Source organism: Mchenga conophoros, linkage group LG5 (assembly GCF_057382185.1).
Source record: "Mchenga conophoros isolate Kocher_MC1m ecotype Shallow Benthic linkage group LG5, M_conophoros_male_GT1.1, whole genome shotgun sequence".
NCBI lineage: Eukaryota > Metazoa > Chordata > Actinopteri > Cichliformes > Cichlidae > Mchenga > Mchenga conophoros.
This window is the reverse complement of record NC_140530.1, coordinates 35,712,832-35,730,697: the sequence shown is the minus strand read 5'-3', so window position 1 is coordinate 35,730,697 and position 17,866 is coordinate 35,712,832. Positions and strand designations below refer to the sequence as shown.

The 17,866-nt window shown below is 39.6% G+C and overlaps 1 protein-coding gene across 6 annotated transcripts in view; it reads left to right on the top strand.

The window, feature by feature from the left end:
• Window positions 1–17,866, top strand: part of shmt2 (serine hydroxymethyltransferase 2 (mitochondrial)) — a 60,864-nt gene that overhangs the window by 27,492 nt on the left and 15,506 nt on the right. For 2 of the 6 annotated variants that reach the window (XM_085275140.1, XM_085275144.1), the window contains exons 11-12: window positions 114–221; window positions 481–1,618. In XM_085275140.1, the coding sequence (XP_085131266.1) occupies window positions 114–221; window positions 481–608 (236 nt within the window). In that variant the 3' untranslated portion in view covers window positions 609–1,618. Of the gene's footprint in view, window positions 1–113; window positions 222–480; window positions 1,619–5,429; window positions 5,512–15,721; window positions 15,922–15,991; window positions 16,372–17,866 lie in introns of those variants that run through there. The other 4 variants (XR_014892516.1, XM_085275143.1, XM_085275141.1 and 1 more) reach the window with 4 other exon arrangements.

The window sequence follows — 17,866 nt, the reverse complement described above, 5'->3', positions numbered from 1 at the left end:
AGCAGAAAAAAAGCAAGAACAAGAATTTAAAAAACGTAAAACTGGAAAAGTACAAAAGGAAGTATATAGTTCATAGTCTATTTCAACCTGAGTGATGTGTTCTTCTCTGTCAGGTGCTCCAGCCCTGACCTCGAGACAGTTCAAAGAAGCTGACTTTGTGCAAGTTGTCGAGTTCATGGATGAGGGTTTGAAGATTGCCTTGGATGTCACGAAAAAGACAGGTGAGCCTGCTGTGAGGAGGGGGGCAGATTAATCTGTAGCTCAGGGGATGCCTAAAACATGTTTAAACTCTTTTTACCAAAGCACAGTTTGAAACTGTTCATTATTAACTGTAATAGCATTAGTGAATTTATAAAGTCAAATATAGTGCACGGTCTTTAAAATTGCTGCATGAGAGAAGACAAAATGCCCAGTGGTAGTGAAACAGAGGAAGCTAAGAATAAACATCTGAGCATTTCTCTTTTCTGTTGTTGTTTGCAGGAAAGCTCCAGGACTTCAAGAACTTCCTTCTTCAGGACCCAGAAACGGTGGCTCGCATCGCAGATCTGCGCCACCGTGTTGAAGCTTTTGCCAGGCCCTTTCCCATGCCAGGGTTCTCCGACCATTAGCCCACTGTGGACTCACGGGTCTATCACAGCCAGATGGCAGAGAGCCGGCAGGGCAGAAGTGTGGATGGAGTGAAATGTGGCTGGAGCCTGTGAACTGAAATGGCTTCAATTCACTTTTTCAATCATATACGGGAAACAATTTTTATACTGCTTTGCAGTCACGAGTCATCTGTTTGGGTAAAAACATAGCTTCCATTTTGAGTTAAAGAAACAATCAAATGTGACAGATTTTCTAGAGCAGAACAACATATTTTCTATTGTGTGTGAAGATTTTCTTCTTCATATCATTTTGTAATAAAAATGTGTGTGGAAGAAATAATTAGCAAAAGTCGGTGTCATAGTGTCTGTGATCTCAATGAAAAAGAAAAATCATACTGGATATGTTTACTCACAGTCACCTACTAACTGGAAGGTTGGTGTTTCGATCCCTATCTGCTCCAGTGTGCATGCCAAATATCTTTGGCTGGGCAGGCTTTTGCAAGATACGAACACCAAATTGCTCTCTATCAGAGTATGAATGCGTGTGAATGTTAAATAGAAAGAGCATAGAAAAAAAAAGTGCTATATAAGATCCAGTCAGTTTACCATTTACCCTTTAATGTGTGTACCTGCTCTCATCACTGAAAAGCACAAGGCTAGTGACAATTCTGGTATTCTATGGCGAATGCTAAAAGGTGCCAGGTAATACGCACAGGGCGCACTGGAGGATGTCAGGCCCCAGCCACCTTCATGAAGTCTGTCTCTTAATCTTTGGTCAGAGACATTCACACTAGTGGCCTGCTGGAGGCCCTTTCTGTTCTCATGTGCTCATTCTGCTCCTCCACAGTGCACATGGTTTCAACAAATGCGAATAAACTGTCTACATCACAACTCAGTCAAAACATATTTTACTATAGTGTTCAGAAGTCTCTGATTTTTTTTTAACTGACAACTGCTGGTTTGAACCAATCTTTTTCATGTTTGTGTTCATTTTAGTAGTGCCATTCTAATAAACCCCAGTAATGAAAGTATGGTCTGTGTTGTGTAATTCTGTTATATTGTTATGTTTAACGTATTTGCAGAGGATTAAAACAGAAATCTTAAGCTTTGAAAAACTAATTTAGTCAAAATATATAGAAAAAAAATGTGAATGCATGCATCTATTTGATATTGACATAACATTGTTGGTGGCATTTACCTGGCAGAGTTTGCAGATGAAAGTTTCCTAAACAGTACAGATTTTCTACAGCTCCACTTACATGCATACTCATATAATTACACTTGAATTTTTTAATTTCATGATACCTCATTTCTGGTTTTCAAGAAGAAAACTTTTTACAAACCGTTTTACAAAAAAGTGTTGGTTTATAAAATAAGTATGAAAAAGTTTTTCCTTATAACATTTTTTTGCAGTTTGGTTGGTTTTCCACAAGTCAGCCTGTTACACTCACTGGCCATTTGGTTGGTACACCTCACAGTAATATTTCTTCAGGACAAACCATGAATTAAAAACTCATCTCATTTAATATGTGCATCTGTTCACTTGTTTTTTTGCCCCTCAAAGCTACGCTTATTTCAATCTCATAGCAAGGTGTCTCTGAAGGTGTGCCCGTCTCACCTTAACACTGATTGGAACAGGGTGACTGGTGGTTTGCGCATGGCCATTGTAGATAACATTCATGTCTTTGACAGTAAACTAAGGGAAACCAAGACAGCAGGCATGCTGCCACTGGCCCTGCTTTCACAGCTCTGAGATCAGTTACGATCTGCGCTTCCTTGCAAGCTCCAGCTAGCATTAGCAAGTAAATGAGTTTCTGTGATTTATCATTGTACCAGAAAGGTTTTCTCCTGTTAACCATCCTTGGTCAACATGTTGACCATGATATAGAGAAGATAGAGTTTGAAAAAGTTGTACTTCATTGTCAGTACATTAACAATCAAAACTCAGAGAACTGCCGTTCACTGTTCAAGGTTCAAGGTTCTTTATTTGTCACATGCATAGTTATACAAGTATAACACACAGTGAAATGTAGCCTTTTTTTTTTTTTTGAGGTATTTGGATATTAGGGCTGGGCGATATGGCCTAAAATCCATATCATGGTATAATTTGAAGCACGAGCGGTAACGATATATATCGCGATATATTCTTTTCTTCTGTATAACATATTTTCCACACTATAAGGCACACTTAAAATCCTTTAATTTTCTCAAAAATCGAGAGTGTGCCTTATGTATGAATTCTGGTTGTGCTTACTGACCTCGAACCGATCTTGGCGTGCAAAAATCTGTTAAAAATGTTTTAGTACAACTTTGGTAAGCCGCACTGCTTGATGGATTGTCAGAGCATTACGGCTGCTGTGGTGAGGAGCTTCGCGGAGTAATCTGGGTCCAAAACTCCATCGACTTCAGGTCCCAAAGTCAAACGAACACTGAGAGTTAAAAACGGTCTAAATTATTTCATCTTTAATAAAATCATCAGCGTTGCTGCTTTACCAGGTGCAACAATTAAGTTTAACATCCATGAAAACAGAAGTTATTAAATTTAACGGAGTTACAAGTTAACAGGAAGTTAGCTCGCTAGTTTCCACCTAAACATGACATACCATGTTCTGAGAGATTTTTGAAACTAATTAAAACGTACAGCTCTGCTACCACTTCCAACATAAATGAAGACAGACAACTAAACAGCAGTGGCGTTTGCAGGGTTAATGAAGTTGGACTACCTGGTATATAATGTTGTGCTACGTGATTGCTAGCAACACAGCTATGTTAGCATAACATTAGCACAGTGAAGCTGGAGGATGAACGCCAACTTTTTTTCCACTCGATGATAAAAGTTAACGTGAGGGATTCTGGTGGTTAGGGACAAATGCAATCGCATAGCAGGATGCTATACACAGGGCAAACTTCAGTCAGGAGAACAACTGAGATTATTCATCCACAATAAGAGGTTAGTTATTAATATACTGCAACAATATGGGAATAGAAGAGCTGAGAGAGAATTCAATATTAATGAATCAATGTTACAGAAGTGGAGGAAGCGCAGTTTTTGGCTTTCCCCATATTTCAAAAGTGCTTCATCTCTGTTAACATCTGTTCACCGGCATAATTTGATTGTAGCCGCTGCCATGCTTTCGACCAAAACAGGCGCAGCTTGATGACATCATCAACATGCGCTATCGCGATAGATCAAAATCTCTATCGTTGGTCAAATTTATATCGTTTCTATCGTATATCGTTTATATCGCCCACCCCTACTGGATATATTTCTTTTAAATCCCAGATATGGTTGTGTTAGAAAATCAGAGTAGATCAGTTGTTCCCAAAACACTCAGTCCGGCCCTTCTGGAACAAACAACCACATTCAGAGTCAGCTTGGTCAGAACGCCAGCAGATTATCTTGACCATGTCAACGTGCCTAAATACAATAGTTGCTTCCAAGAAAATGTTTGCACTAGCAGGTGAGTCTATCATAGTGGCTGGAAAATGAACTGCAATTTGCTAAAAGGACATTTTTAGAGCTGGTTCCTTCATGTGGCATACTGCCCGTTAGGGGTAGGTTCTTATAATCGATTCATCGATTAAAATCGATTCTGGCTTGGATAACGTAAAATCGATTCATTAAAATCCTGAATCGATTTTTTAATATAAATTTATTTTGCCCAAAATGCCAGAATCTCAGGTGAAATCTCACAAAATTTCAAGAACCACCAAACAGTTAAGACAGTAAATGAGAGCAGGAACAGGGATTCTGCACAAAGACTTAAACACACAGTGGGACCCGCGGATCAGAATCAGTTAGATGTCGCTTTTCTCACAGTCGGGGCTGAAAGCCGACAGCTCGCTGACTCTGATCTGTCGGCGGGTCTGCGCTTTGTGTGCACGCCCTTTATGCGCCGATTCTAAAGCTGTTAGTTTGATCTCTCTCCAAACAATATTGACCGAACCAGCAGCAAAAGAAGATCCAAACGCTTCACATAAACATCGTCATGAATTCACTCAGACTTTTACTGTTTTGCTTCCACTGCGATGCACAGCTCTCTCTCTGTACTTCAAGAACAGTTTCCCTTTCTTCATTATTCGCTTGCTTGTTACGCACAAGTCTACTGTTGTTTACAGGCTGTCGGCCGCTGTTTTTTCCCTTTTACATTCTTCCGAAAAGAAAACCTCATTTCTGCTGTTCAATACTGAACAAATTTAAACTTTTTAAAATTATTCAAAATGCAAAACGCTGTGTCTCTAATAAAACCGCTGTAACTTCAGAGGTGATGTTCATATGTTGATTAATGGTTTTCTTTCGTTTTTGATGTACTGCAGAATATTTTTATAAAATCCCAGGCCAGGAAAATCACCTTCATGTTTTTCTGTGTTTTATCCTCAGCTACTTTGACACAAAGGCCTCTGCTGTGATGCTCACACCTGTGATAAAGTCTTGCGTGTGTCAGCTTCCTTTTTATTGATACAAAAATATGTAAATGTACTGATCTGAATTATAATATTTCTGACTGTCAAAATTTCCCAGATTTAAATCGAATCGAATTAAATCGAATCGTGGATCGAATCGATTCGGGGCCTTGTGAATCGGAATTGAATCGATTCTAGAAATCAGTGACGATACCCAGCCCTACTGCCCGTGCCTCAATGCTCTTTTTTTTTATACTTAAATTGTTATGCCCCGCCCACCGTTCGGCTGTTCTCTTACCTGCTGACTGCTTAACAGTGGGTGTGAATACCTGGCACTCATTTACCATGAAAGTAAGCAAACTTGCTAAAAGTTGTTTTTGGTTTTATAATAGTTACTTTCATAAACATAAATACTTTTCCTTTGCTCGTTTCCAATAGGAAGAGTTGCACCGGACAACTCACGCCTTTCCCACTCTACGAAAAAGGTTCATCTGCTAATGTCAGTTGGCTGCATCCACAGGTAGGTTTTTGTTTGCTGCTTGTGCTAATATGTCCAACAGAGGCTGAAGTCTTCTCTCTATTTACTGCTACTGCCTTATATTGTAACATCTAACCACTGCATGCAATAGAATCCATCTATTTTTTTTAAACGTTTGCATGAGGTTGTTTTCTCTTGCTGAGCTGTTTGTATGACGATACCAGTTGGCTAATTTGCATAAAGTAGAATGGCATTTGGGACTATTTGTCACGATCCTGGGTCTTATGACCCAGTGTTTTGAGTTTTAGTTCATTTTGATGTTTTAGTTTATGTAAGCCCTTCAGGTTCCTAAGTTCATTTGTTATCATGCTTAAGTGTTTCTAGTTCTTATTATTTTCCCCTCGTGTTTCCAACTATGGTAAATCTCCCCTGCTCTTCATGTGTTTCATGTCTGTGTCTTACATTGTGAAGTTCGGGTTGTCATGTCTACGTCTCATTATGTTTCCTGTTTTATTGTGAAGAGGTCTGGTGTTTCTGTGTTCATCGTGTTCAGTTTTACTCTTCCCCTGTGGCGTTGTTATGTTCATGTTGATCTACTGTGCCTTTCTGTTCCATGTTTCAGGTCCCTATGTTCTGTCTCCCCCAGTCTGTTAAGTTCACATGTCTTGAGTTCCGTCAGTGTGTTTCCTGTTTTACTTTCACAGTCTGTTCTATGTTAATGTTTCTAGTTTTGCTCCCCTTGCCTCGTCCTGCTTAATTACTCTCAGCTATGCTCTCCTCCTGTGGCTCATTCCCCCTCGTTATCCCTCAGTGTATTTAAGCCCCATGTTTCTCTTTGTCAGTGTTGCGTCCTCCCTCATAGCTGTGTGATTTTTCCCTGTGGCTCCTTGTGCTTTAGTTTTCCCAGTTTAGTTTATTTTGTATTGTTTTTCGTGTCCCACTTCACGCCAGCAATAAAGCTGTGTTTTTTGAGTTTACCTTTTGACTCTGTGAGTTTGCGTTTGGGTCCTACTCTTGCCTGCACACAGCCGTATTGTGACACTATTTTTGTGCCAGTGTTGGGCTGAGTTGTTTAGCATTTCCCTGTAGACAGGGTGCTGTTGTTTTGGAGGTTTCCTATAGGCTTGCTATCAGTGTCAGAAAATATTGGCATTGAAAAGTGAATATTAAATGCAAACATTCACATATTTCACTTAATTTCAGGAGTAGGACAAGAAAAAATATTTCAGTGGAACCAGTGTTCATTCAGCCTTTGCCACTGTCCACTGTTAGGTTATCAGCTGTTTTGTGTTGATTATTCATGTCATATCTATGAAGACATTTTTATTGTCATTTTAATTAAATTAATAAGAACACCTGTGGCAGTGTTTAGATGTGTCTGAATCTTTTCGGAGCTGTGGACTGGTCCTTGTGCAGCGAGTCATCACAGACCATTTGACCTCAGCAGGATTTACAGAGATGCATTAAAGCTGGCGCCGGGATTGTATTTTTGTGGAGGAGTCTTTTTGTTTGCGTGAACATGTGTTGTGCCAGGTTCCTGCTTGCAGGACTGATCAAGTCAGAGTCCCTGATATTTCAGCTATGCATGTTATGTGATGTGTAGATATGCATATTAAATCTGTGGATTTACATGTCTGAGCATGAGGTGGCACATTCAAGTTGGTTTCAATGCGTAACAAGAAACACTTCTTTAAATTCACTCGTGTAAAATGTGTCATGGTTTCTGGGTCTTGAACCCAAGGCTTTGTGTTTCTCTGTGGATTTAGTGAATCCTTGTGGTTTTGAGGGTCACTTGTTTTAATTTGGCTCTTTTGCAATTTTAGTCAGGCTTCTATATTTCTTTGCCATTTATTATATCCTCTGTTTGTATTCTAGTTTATCTTTTTGGTTATGCAATATTTAGTTATCGTCTTTTGTGATCCCTTTCTGTGTTCCCAGTCATGCCCCCCTTTCTGTCTGGTCTCTCTGTCTCCTGTTTGCATGGTTGTCTGGTTTCCTCTTTCATTCTGTTACTTCTATCTGGTCACTGTGCTTGTTTATCACCTGTATCAAGTTCATAAGTCTTAGTCTGGGTCTCAGGGTATGTGTTAGTTCCTGTTTTATTTTGATAGTCCTGTGTTTCATGTACTTCGTTCTGAGTTTTAGCTTCTCTGCTTAGTTGATTGACGTGATTTGTTACAGCTGTGTCCCCCCCCCCCACATATTACCTGGTGTGTATTTATTTTAGAAGTCTCTGCTGTTCTTCCCATGGTAGTGTATTCCATTGCCCTGTTTTTCTCTAAGTTGTTCCTCAGATGCTTTTGGGGGTTTTTTCCTTTGGAATACCAGCACAAAAATGGTAAAAATGGCCTGTATTTGTATAACGCTTTACTAGTCCCTAAGGACCCCAAAGCGCTTTACACATCCATTCATCATCTTGAGCCACGATCGGCCCACAAAAACTGTGATCTTGTTGAATCGTGCATTAGGATCCACACTACTGAACCATGACAAAATAGAATTGACTAAGGGTACATTTATGTCATACTTTCCTTTACTTTGAATTTAAACGATAACAGCTTATGTGCATTGTTGAATATGTAAGTTAAACAATTTGAAATGGGTTTTTTTGGAAAATCTGAACATTTTTTTGTGTATCAGCCAGCCACGACAATAAAACCAGTGAGAGGTGAAAAAGTAGCATTGATTATTTTGTGATAACGACGTGTCTTTAGAGGTGGGATAATGAATAAAGCTTTGTTTGGGTTTTTTCAGTCTAAGATGGCTGCAAGAGGCTCTGGGTTTGCCGTTCAGGTGGGAAACCTTTTTTCCTGGCATTTATGCTGATACATGTTCATGTTGCTCTTCACAAGTCTTGGCAAGTCTATGCCATGCCAGCAAGTTATTTTTGAAGCAGAAAGCTGACCTGCCAAATATTAGGCAGGTGCTTTTAACAAGCAGACTGATTTGTAGGAATCATGAAAAGCAAATTGCGCCTGTACCTTACTTGTCTCCAGATGATGTGTGTGACAAAATATGATTATAGTAATGTACTGTCAGTTTCTAGTGCTCAGAGTAGAAAAGCAGTATAGAAACATTGTACTTAAAGGAACTGCTCCAACATGGAAGCCCATGACACAAAGCTCAGAGTACAGAGGTTTTGTGTTGAGGTTAACGCTAGACGTTTGGGGGTCTGCAGTTAATGAGACAGCAGAGTGTTGGTCACTTTTGCCGGAGTACTCAGAAAACCTTAATCTGCCAATTTATGGGGTCTCGAATTCAATGAGTGACAGTAATTCATACCTGCAGTTATAAATATATTCAGGTATAGTTTGGGAATATTAATTTTGTTGGTATCCACTCAGGTGGTCTTCATTCTGTGGTCATGGTATTTTTCTTCTATGAGTTTGTTATTACTTAATGCCTACAAAGCCGAGGTTACCTGCTGTGCATTACAGCTACATAAAGAGTGATGTGTGTGACTACTGACACCAGTAACTATTCTTCTGCAACCAAAATTTAACTCAGTTTTACATCAGAAAATACTGAAAACAACACTGCACACCTGCATAGTAGGTTTTGGAAACTGCTTTACACATGCACACGCGCGCACACGCACATACAAACAACTTGGTGAGAAACCTTTCAGTCAGCACTAATGGTTCCGTCCTTTAAAAAAAAGTATTTGTTTTTTGTTGGACGTCTTACGTAACGCAGCTTGCTCTTAATCCCTTGCAGGAGTTACCACAATATTTTCATTGTTCCATTCTGTAGAAGCACAGCAGATGAGTTATATGTTTTACCAGCAGAACAGATCATAAAATCACTCTGTAAAAGGAATGGGTTCACAAGCAAGAAAAAGTGCAATGAAAAAGTACTCTTCAGTTGTAATTGTCATAATTGTACACAGTATTACCCATCTGGTACATTTCCTCATAATGCCGGTCATATATCATAGCCTTAAAACTCCCTCTGATCTGCCCTCTGCTGTAAAAACAGAAGCAAACACACACTGAGACACACATACACACACACCGAGACACGCACACAGTTTAAAATGAAAGGATGATAAAATTTAATTCCCTTGGTAGCTGATCTGACAATAAATCATGTCCTTTTAATGAGGAGAGGGATAAATGACAGTGTCAGCAATTAATTAGAAATGCATCTTCAGCCTGTCATGTCTGTGGAGCTGTGTGTGTGCGTGCGTGCATGCGTGTGTGTGTGTGTGAGAGAGAGAGAGAGACGGTATGAGTGTGCCTCACAGTATGCACGAATGTACCTTTGTCACTTCAACACCTGTCATGATTAAACCTGGCAGAAGTTGATACGACCATAAAATGATCTAAATATAAACAGGAGGAGCTGTCTGTCTGTCTGGATGTAACCATGTTACAAGTCATATTTATACATCCAAGCCACACTAATGCGTTGTAATTATTCCATGAGTGCTTCTCATAGTGTCAGTGGCATCACATCAGAGCACATGGATGATGCTGGTCTGTACAGTAATCCTAATCCGGCTCCTAATCCTTTCATGCTACCTCAAATGCTGCTGCTGCTAGTGCTGATAATCATAGTCAAACGTGACCCTTTATCAAATCCCCTGCACCAACAATGCACAACCTAACAAAGTCCTGCATAGCATGGAGTTTATCTTTCTGCCAGCTGTACCTAACAAACGTGAAACACAGATTTAGACATGAGTGGAAACAACCTGTCGTCATATCAGACACCCCTTTTTAAAGTAACCTGAGACAACTTTTTTTGATCAGTGCTACGAGTAACAATTACAAGAGAATCATAGCTACAGGTCATCTCTGCTTTTTTTTTTTCTTCCTTTGTGTTTTTTTTTTTTTTGTTTTTTTTTTTTTTACAGATGGCATCATATCAACCAGCTCCTGCTCTACTGAGTCCTTCTCTGCTATTTTCCTGATCTCTTATAAAGAGATAAACTTACAAAGTTTGCTGTTTCAGTGATAGTTGTATATCATATTATATCACTTCAAACAGAGGTGATCCAGTAATGCTGCACTAATGAATTAGACTAACTATTCACTTTAGCTAAAGTTATTAAGTTAGCTAAAGAGTTGGGATGCTGTGTAAGACATAAATAAAGCTAAAATACAAAGGTTTGGACACCGTTTTGCATGTTTCCCTACTGTAGGGGTCTCTGCAAGCATACAGGGCTCTGAGAGGGTCCAAGATGACAACTTTGGAATTCTACTAGAAACAGTTGATCATATTTGTTTGTCAAAGATGAATTCAGGGGAAACTACGCTAAATTAGCATTTTTAGCTAACAGCTACAATAAGCATAAAAGTTACTGTGCGGTATCATTTGTTAACATGACGCTTGTTCTTATACATGTAATACATTTATTTCCAACTTGAGAGTTTATCCGCTGGTCATTCGACATGACGAATGACTTCTGAAGTCTTAATTCAGCTCAAGACACTGTAGATTCCCGTCAGTAACACTTTCGGTCCTCTAGTAAAACGTAGTTCTATTAATCTGCGCTCATTACTCTTGAACCGGAACCGGATGTAAGTCCCAAAAAACTGAATTTTGGAACTACGTTTGAAACTGAATGGTGAGAAGTGAATCTGAAATTATTTGAGAGCTAAATTTTTAAAGGATGAAATACAGTTTCAAAGCAAATGAATTCATTTTCAAAAATAAAATTCAATTTCAATTTAGTGATGATCATTTTCAAACCAATAAATTGAATTTCAAATTAGGCTAATTCGTATTCAGTTTTTTAAAAGCACTTATTCAAGTTACAATTCAGATTCAATCCAAGCAATTCAAATTTAACTTTTTCAAATTCAGTTTCTGATGGCACAAATTTCTGCTCATACATATGAGTTTGGCCCCAAGCTAAATGGAATAAAAGTTGATTCCTTTGAGCTAATTCGAGGCCTTAGGTAATTAGGTTTGGCCCTTCAGGGTGTTTCAAGGATTAGGCCATCAGGGCCCCTAGACTTTGGTACAGCATACCAAAGGAAATGAAGCTGCATAATCATTGACTTCCTTCAAATCACTTCTTAAAGTACATTTTTATACGCTTTGTGATCTGTTTTTCTTTTTGACTTCTGCTGTGTCCACTTACAAATGATAGTCATATGATATAGTAACAACATAAAAAAAACAACTTATACAGTTGTTAACCTATAGCCAATTATAATAATGGGTCATTCCATATTAGTTAGTACAACCTACTAAAGGTATGTCATTGAAGTGTTTTAGGCCAAACTGTGACTTTAGGACTATGGAATTTCAAAAGTGTAATTGAAATTCTGCATAAAATTGTGGGAGCTTGAATTTGCTTGAAAATTTGACAGTACAGCCTACACTAGAATTTTTGAAAAGCTGTTGAAATGTGTAGCACAGATCACCATATATGACGTGTACCCAGTACCATAAAATGGTACTTTGAGACCGTTCATCTGATTTGAATATTACAAAGACATTAACCTAGGAAATTGGTGGGGGGGAAAGAGTATCCTGCAAAAACATTGTAATTAAAAAAAATTGCATCTAACAACTTAAATTTCACTTTCATTGATAGATTTGGTGTCTGGTAGTATCAGAACTTATGAAAGTGTTCTGTGTCACTTTCCCAATATGAATATTTGAGTTATTTATATTTTTGTTTACAGGCAATAACAAAAGCCTCCATCTCAGTCGTTGGCCACCCAGCTGGCCTCCTGATTGGCTTCACCTCAGGAAATTGTCCTCCTGACTTACCAGTCTTTCTGTTTGTTTGGACTTGGACTCATTGTTCTGTTTTTTGGTTCTGTTCTACATTCCATCTGTGGTCTGTCCCCACATTATCCTGTGTGTGTATATTTTGTCTCATCTTTCCCTTGCCCTTTGTCGCATTGTCCCTCTAGGTTGCGTCGCTCTTGCCCTGTTCTCTGTGAGTTCCAGGTTCCCTTGTGTGAACCTAGTTCATAAGTTCCTACTTCCTGCCTTGTCCAGATTATTTTGTAATATGTATTTTGGACTTGGCTAAATTATATATGCACTTGTACTATGGTGACCCTGAGAGGCTAAATGTACTGCAATATACAGGAAGCAAAAACACAACAGAAATAGAAAAAAGCCACAAAAGTTAAAGAACCTTCTGCTTCTTATAAGCGTGTCTCAGGGCAATCCTTTGCATTTTTTTTATTTTTGTCACTTCCACACTGGTCCATCACATTATTGTGTCCGTAGAAGCACTTCTGTTGTGTTTTATGAGCCTTTTTTCTACTTTTGTTGTTTTATTCAGCATCTTTTATGTATTTTGATTTGCTAGTGCGTTCTTAATTTGCAGTCTGTTTGACCTCTCAGATCTACCATAAAGTAACAGTCTTTTGCTGCAGAAATAATAAAACACCACAAGAGATGAAATGCATTTACTATAATTTTATTTCACTATCTTACTGTACATCAAAGCATCAAGATCAACGAAATCAGAGATGGTCAAGCTGTAAGCATTTGGTCAATTGACACTGAATGACCCTGATGACAATACAGTGAGTGCACTGAATTGGTGCTCTATTAATTAAGAGTAAAACTGTGTTATTTTTTTCAGAAAACAGATACAAAGGATCAGTTGAGCTAGTCTAAAAAGCAAGGCAGAGAGTTATTGTCTATGACTTCCTCTTCATGTAACCTCTGTTCGTGTGTCCGTGTGGCAGTGAGTGCTCTCTAAGTGAGCCAGTTACACTTGATTTACACACAGATTTTCTCCTTTTTACCTTGACCTTAAATAAACAAATATTTTCCCACACCTGCAGCAGGGAGCCAGTAATTGAAACCTGTTTTTGTTTTTGTTTTCACCCTTACCGCAGTGGAAGCTGTTCTCATTCCTAAAGTGAAGAGGGATTCAAGGAGCCAGACTGCCAATGCAGCATAATTCTTTGTCCTGCTTTTCACACAGTGGGAGCTATTCTCATACACCACATTATAAAGTTGCTGCTGGCATATTCAGAGTTTCATATAGAGCGGATGTTACCTGTGCATTGTTGTATTTTTGGTGGGATGTGCCATTTTCTGCTTTTTCTTTTCAGCTTTGTTCACAAGCAGCTCGACTGTGTTGTGGTTTTGTGATGTTATAAAGGTCAGCTCTGCACACTTCTCAATAACGCATCATTGTAGGCGATGTTCTTATAACATATGAAAGACTGGAATACAAAATCATGTGTATATATCACCAGCTGATGCGTGTGAATAAAATGCTTAAAGGTTTAACTGTATTGGTTCCTTTACATTAAAATAAAATCCTGTTTTTGTTGATTTTTGCAGGGAAGCTTTCTTTGCCTTTAGACAAAATTATTTCAAAACATTGTGTCTCTATAAACACTTACAGTTTATTTAATAATACTCGATCTTACTGGTATTGTTTTGTGAAGTTGATAAATACAACTTTTTTCTCCTTCTATTTACTGATGATAGTCATATGAAAACTCAGTATAGGCTGTATAAAAACTCTGTATAAATTCATCAGTCACAACATTAAAGTCAATGACACCTGGAAATAAACATTCAGTTCTTGAAGTGGATCTTCATCTGTATCTGTGCAGCTCTGATTAGAGCAATCAGAACATCTTATTGAGGTTTCAAGTGGTGTTTTTTGTTTGCATGTGGGTAGGGCTGGGCGATATGGCCTAAAATCCATATTGCAATGTAATTTGAAGCATGTGCAGTAACAATATATATTGTGATATATTCAGGGATAGCTCAGTAGGTAAAGTGGTCGCCCCATGATCGGAAGGTCGGCGGTTCGAATCCACTTAACGGCTACCCTGAGGTACCCCTGAGCAAGGTACCGTCCCTACACACTGCTCCCCGGGCGCCTGCTTAGTGGGCTGCCCACTGCTTCACTGAGTGAATGGGTCAAATGCAGAGAAAAACAAGTAATTTCCCCATGGGGATCAATAAAGTATCCATTATTATTATCATTATTATTATTATTATTTTCTTCTGTAAACCGTATTTTTCACACCATAAGGCGCACTTAAAATTCTTTGATTTTCTCAAAGATCGACAGTGCACCTTATAATTTGGTGCACCTTATGCTAAAAAAATCTGTCAAATCTTTTAGTACAACTTTGCTTTGCTGCTTTACAAGATGTAACAATTAAGTTTAACATCCGGGCATCCAAAGTTAGCAGGAAGTTAGCTTGCTAGCTTCCACCTAAACATGATATAGCATGTTCTGACTGAGAGATTTCTGAAAAAATTAAAACAGCTAACATTCAACTGCAGGTGCATATGACCGACGTCGCAACAGTCTTCCAAAACAGGCGCAGTTTGATGACACCATCAACATATTTTCACATTTTCACATTTTACGAGGACTGCTGGTACTGAGACCTGAAGTACTGAGATTTGTTAGAGGTTGTTGAAGTGGCTCCTTTTTAGGTCCTAAATTGTCATCAAAGGCTGTTATGAGGCTCTTACTCTCAGACATGCCTGGGTTTGATCGTTGTTGTGCACACTGGGGAACAAAAACGGATGGTATTGCTATAATAATGATATTATTACATAACAATTATGCTGGTATGATTGCAGACAATATGATACTTGTTATAAAGTTGGATGCATTCGAGTATTGGTAAAGATCTCTGCTATAAAAAGGTCTGTCTGTAGTTAAATTGAATAAAAATCGGAATTACATAACCCATTTAATTTTAATCTAATTTATATCCTTTTTCTATTCACCTTTTGGCCATTTTTTTTTTTAGAAACTAAAAAAAGTAGAAATGCAGCATTTAAACTGACAACCTGTTCCTTTATGAAAGGTCATGAGGGAGAGGCGTTAAAGACAAACATTGGTTTTCTCTTTGATTTTTACATCACTCCAGCTCTGGGAGAAAACATGAAAGGCCTCTCTATCTCTGCTAGATCAGTGGATCTGCCCAGGGCCTCGCAACAACTGCCACATTACCCTCCACCACCACCACCGATGCCTCCTGTTTTGCGGCATGTCCTATTTACTTATTTATTTGTCCCTTCTCCACCCACAACTTACTTCTTATCTCAGCCATTAAAATTAATCCTCTTCTAAAAATATCTGCTCAGAGACGATTTAATCGAGGAGGAGATGGTCTTCATAAGTCTGTCTCATTCTGCTTCGCTGATGAGAGCTCTCACATCAACTTATGTAATGGAAAAGCAGCACTACCTGTGTTTGTGAAGCAGAGATCTTAATCACACGCTGCCATAGTTCATTGCCTTCTGAAGTCTGATTGGGGCTGCATGTCTGCATTCATGTTTGCAGTTATGGAAAAGGATTGCCTGGGTTTGTTGACACGGTGTCATGGTCTGGGTGGGCACCTGCAGGTCTCCGACAGTGGCCCCTCCTCCTTTGGGCGGAGTTCGGTTGCTCCTCCCTGGCTGACCACCTGTGAGCAATCATGCCAGCAGTATATCAGACCTGCGCTCTCAACCATTCATCGCCTGAGTATCTGCTATCCCCATGTCAGTCGAGTGGAGCATCATAACTCTGTCAGACGCTGTGTGATGTCTTACTTGTTTTTCTTGTCCTCAGAGGTAGCACCTGGAGTGGAGATCTTGTCTCCCTCACTCCCGCCTTCCTGGACCTGGGCCGCCTGCTGCTAACACGACGTGGCCTGCCGGCCCACCACTCACTTGCCTGCCTCCCCACGCTTCGACCGCTTCCGGGCTTCCGCCCCACCTGTCACCTCCACCTGAAACCAAGTAAGGCAACTCAATTCAACTGTGGAGGATCGTTGATTGTCTGCTGGATCCCACTGACCGTGATCTCCTCTTATTCCAGTGCCCCGGCCCCTGCCTAGTCCTGTTTCTACCTCCCCGCTGCCTCTGCTGTTCAGCCGTCTCCTAGAGGTGTCTAGGTCGCCCTCTTTATCGTAAATAATCCTACGCGCCACGAGTGTGGTGGCGCCGCTTTGCTTTTGCTTTTCTTTGCCTGTGGGCGGAAATAAATCATTTGTTCCCTACCGTCTCGCTTCCGGGTTGGTTTCTGCACCTGTGTCCATCTTTGTTCCCTCGTGCCGCTGGGCCGTGACACACTGAGTTTTGAAGCCGTATGAATATACTAATTCAGCTCTATAGTCCTCCTTAAATAGCAGTGTTGCCTTGACTTCTGTTGAGTTTAGAAAATAGCTAAAAAGCAGTCAAGGAAAGCGTATTATTAGACTACGAGAGCTTAAAAATTATGTTTGTGAAGGAACAGGGTGCAGGTGATGTTTTTGAAAAGTCATATTTGAAGTAAATAAGGAGGGAGTGAATGGCATCAGAATAGATTATAAAAGGAAGCTTTTACTCCTAATTAGTAAGTTGTTTCATAGTGAGCTGCTCTCGCCTCTGTGTGTTAGTTTTATATTACCGCAAAGAGGCAGTGCAATCACGGCGACCTGTGAAGCTGTTCAGGTTGGGTAATAACTGTCCCCCCTGTGTGTGTCTGTGTGTGTGACCTTGCGATTATGCCCCAGTGTGATACTTTGGCCCAGCTGATTACCTGTCAGCAGGTTTTGTGCATCTGACACAAACACACACACAATACCCAGCAACAGACAATACCCACAGGGCAGGTCACCACATTGTTGGAGAAAGCATATTACTGTTTAAAAGCTGCACACACACAGACACACTCACATAAATGGACCCATGCAGGGTCTGGAACATAGATTGTCTATTAAGCAGTGTATTAGAAGAACCCAGGGGTCTGTCATTGAGACAGGTTGTGTGCCATTAGAGCGGGATTTTATGTTGTCAGGTGGCCAGTGATACTGAGCGAGGGCGCGCGCACATGTAGACTCACACAGACACACAACATTCATCATTCAATGAACTCTCCAAGAGGGGAGAATTGTGCCAGCAGGAGACATATTTGTAGAAACGAATGCTTCTGAGTGTCCTTTTCCTGCTCCATACCTTGAAAAAAAATGTGGTTTTGGTCTTTAAAAGACACGCAGTGATCAAACAGTTTTGTGTCTTTGGACGGCATCTTTCTGGGACAGAAACTTGGTTTAAGAGCTCAGTAACCCACACAAACATTAGTCTCTCATGATTGATTCTATTTCTGTCCTCTTTATCTGCAAGTTCATTTCTCAGCATGTGTCCATGTGTGGCTTACTTATCCAATCAGCCGCAGATTTGTGAAGTGATGAGCCTAATATTCTTTTTTGTCTGGAGGTTGTTGTTTTTTTGTTTTTTTGTTTTTATAGAATATGAAAAAGTTCAATAGAAAAGTCAGCTACAAATATTAGAAGCTTATAGTGTATGTAACAATTTTACAAACCGTTTAATTAACACCAACAGCGTGAGTGGAATTCTGTGTTAAAATTTTCCTATATGCAGATGCTGTTCTTAAAATCTTCTGCTTAATAACTAAATAACTAACCCCGGACCTCTCCTCCTGCTGGCCACTAGAAAGAATGCA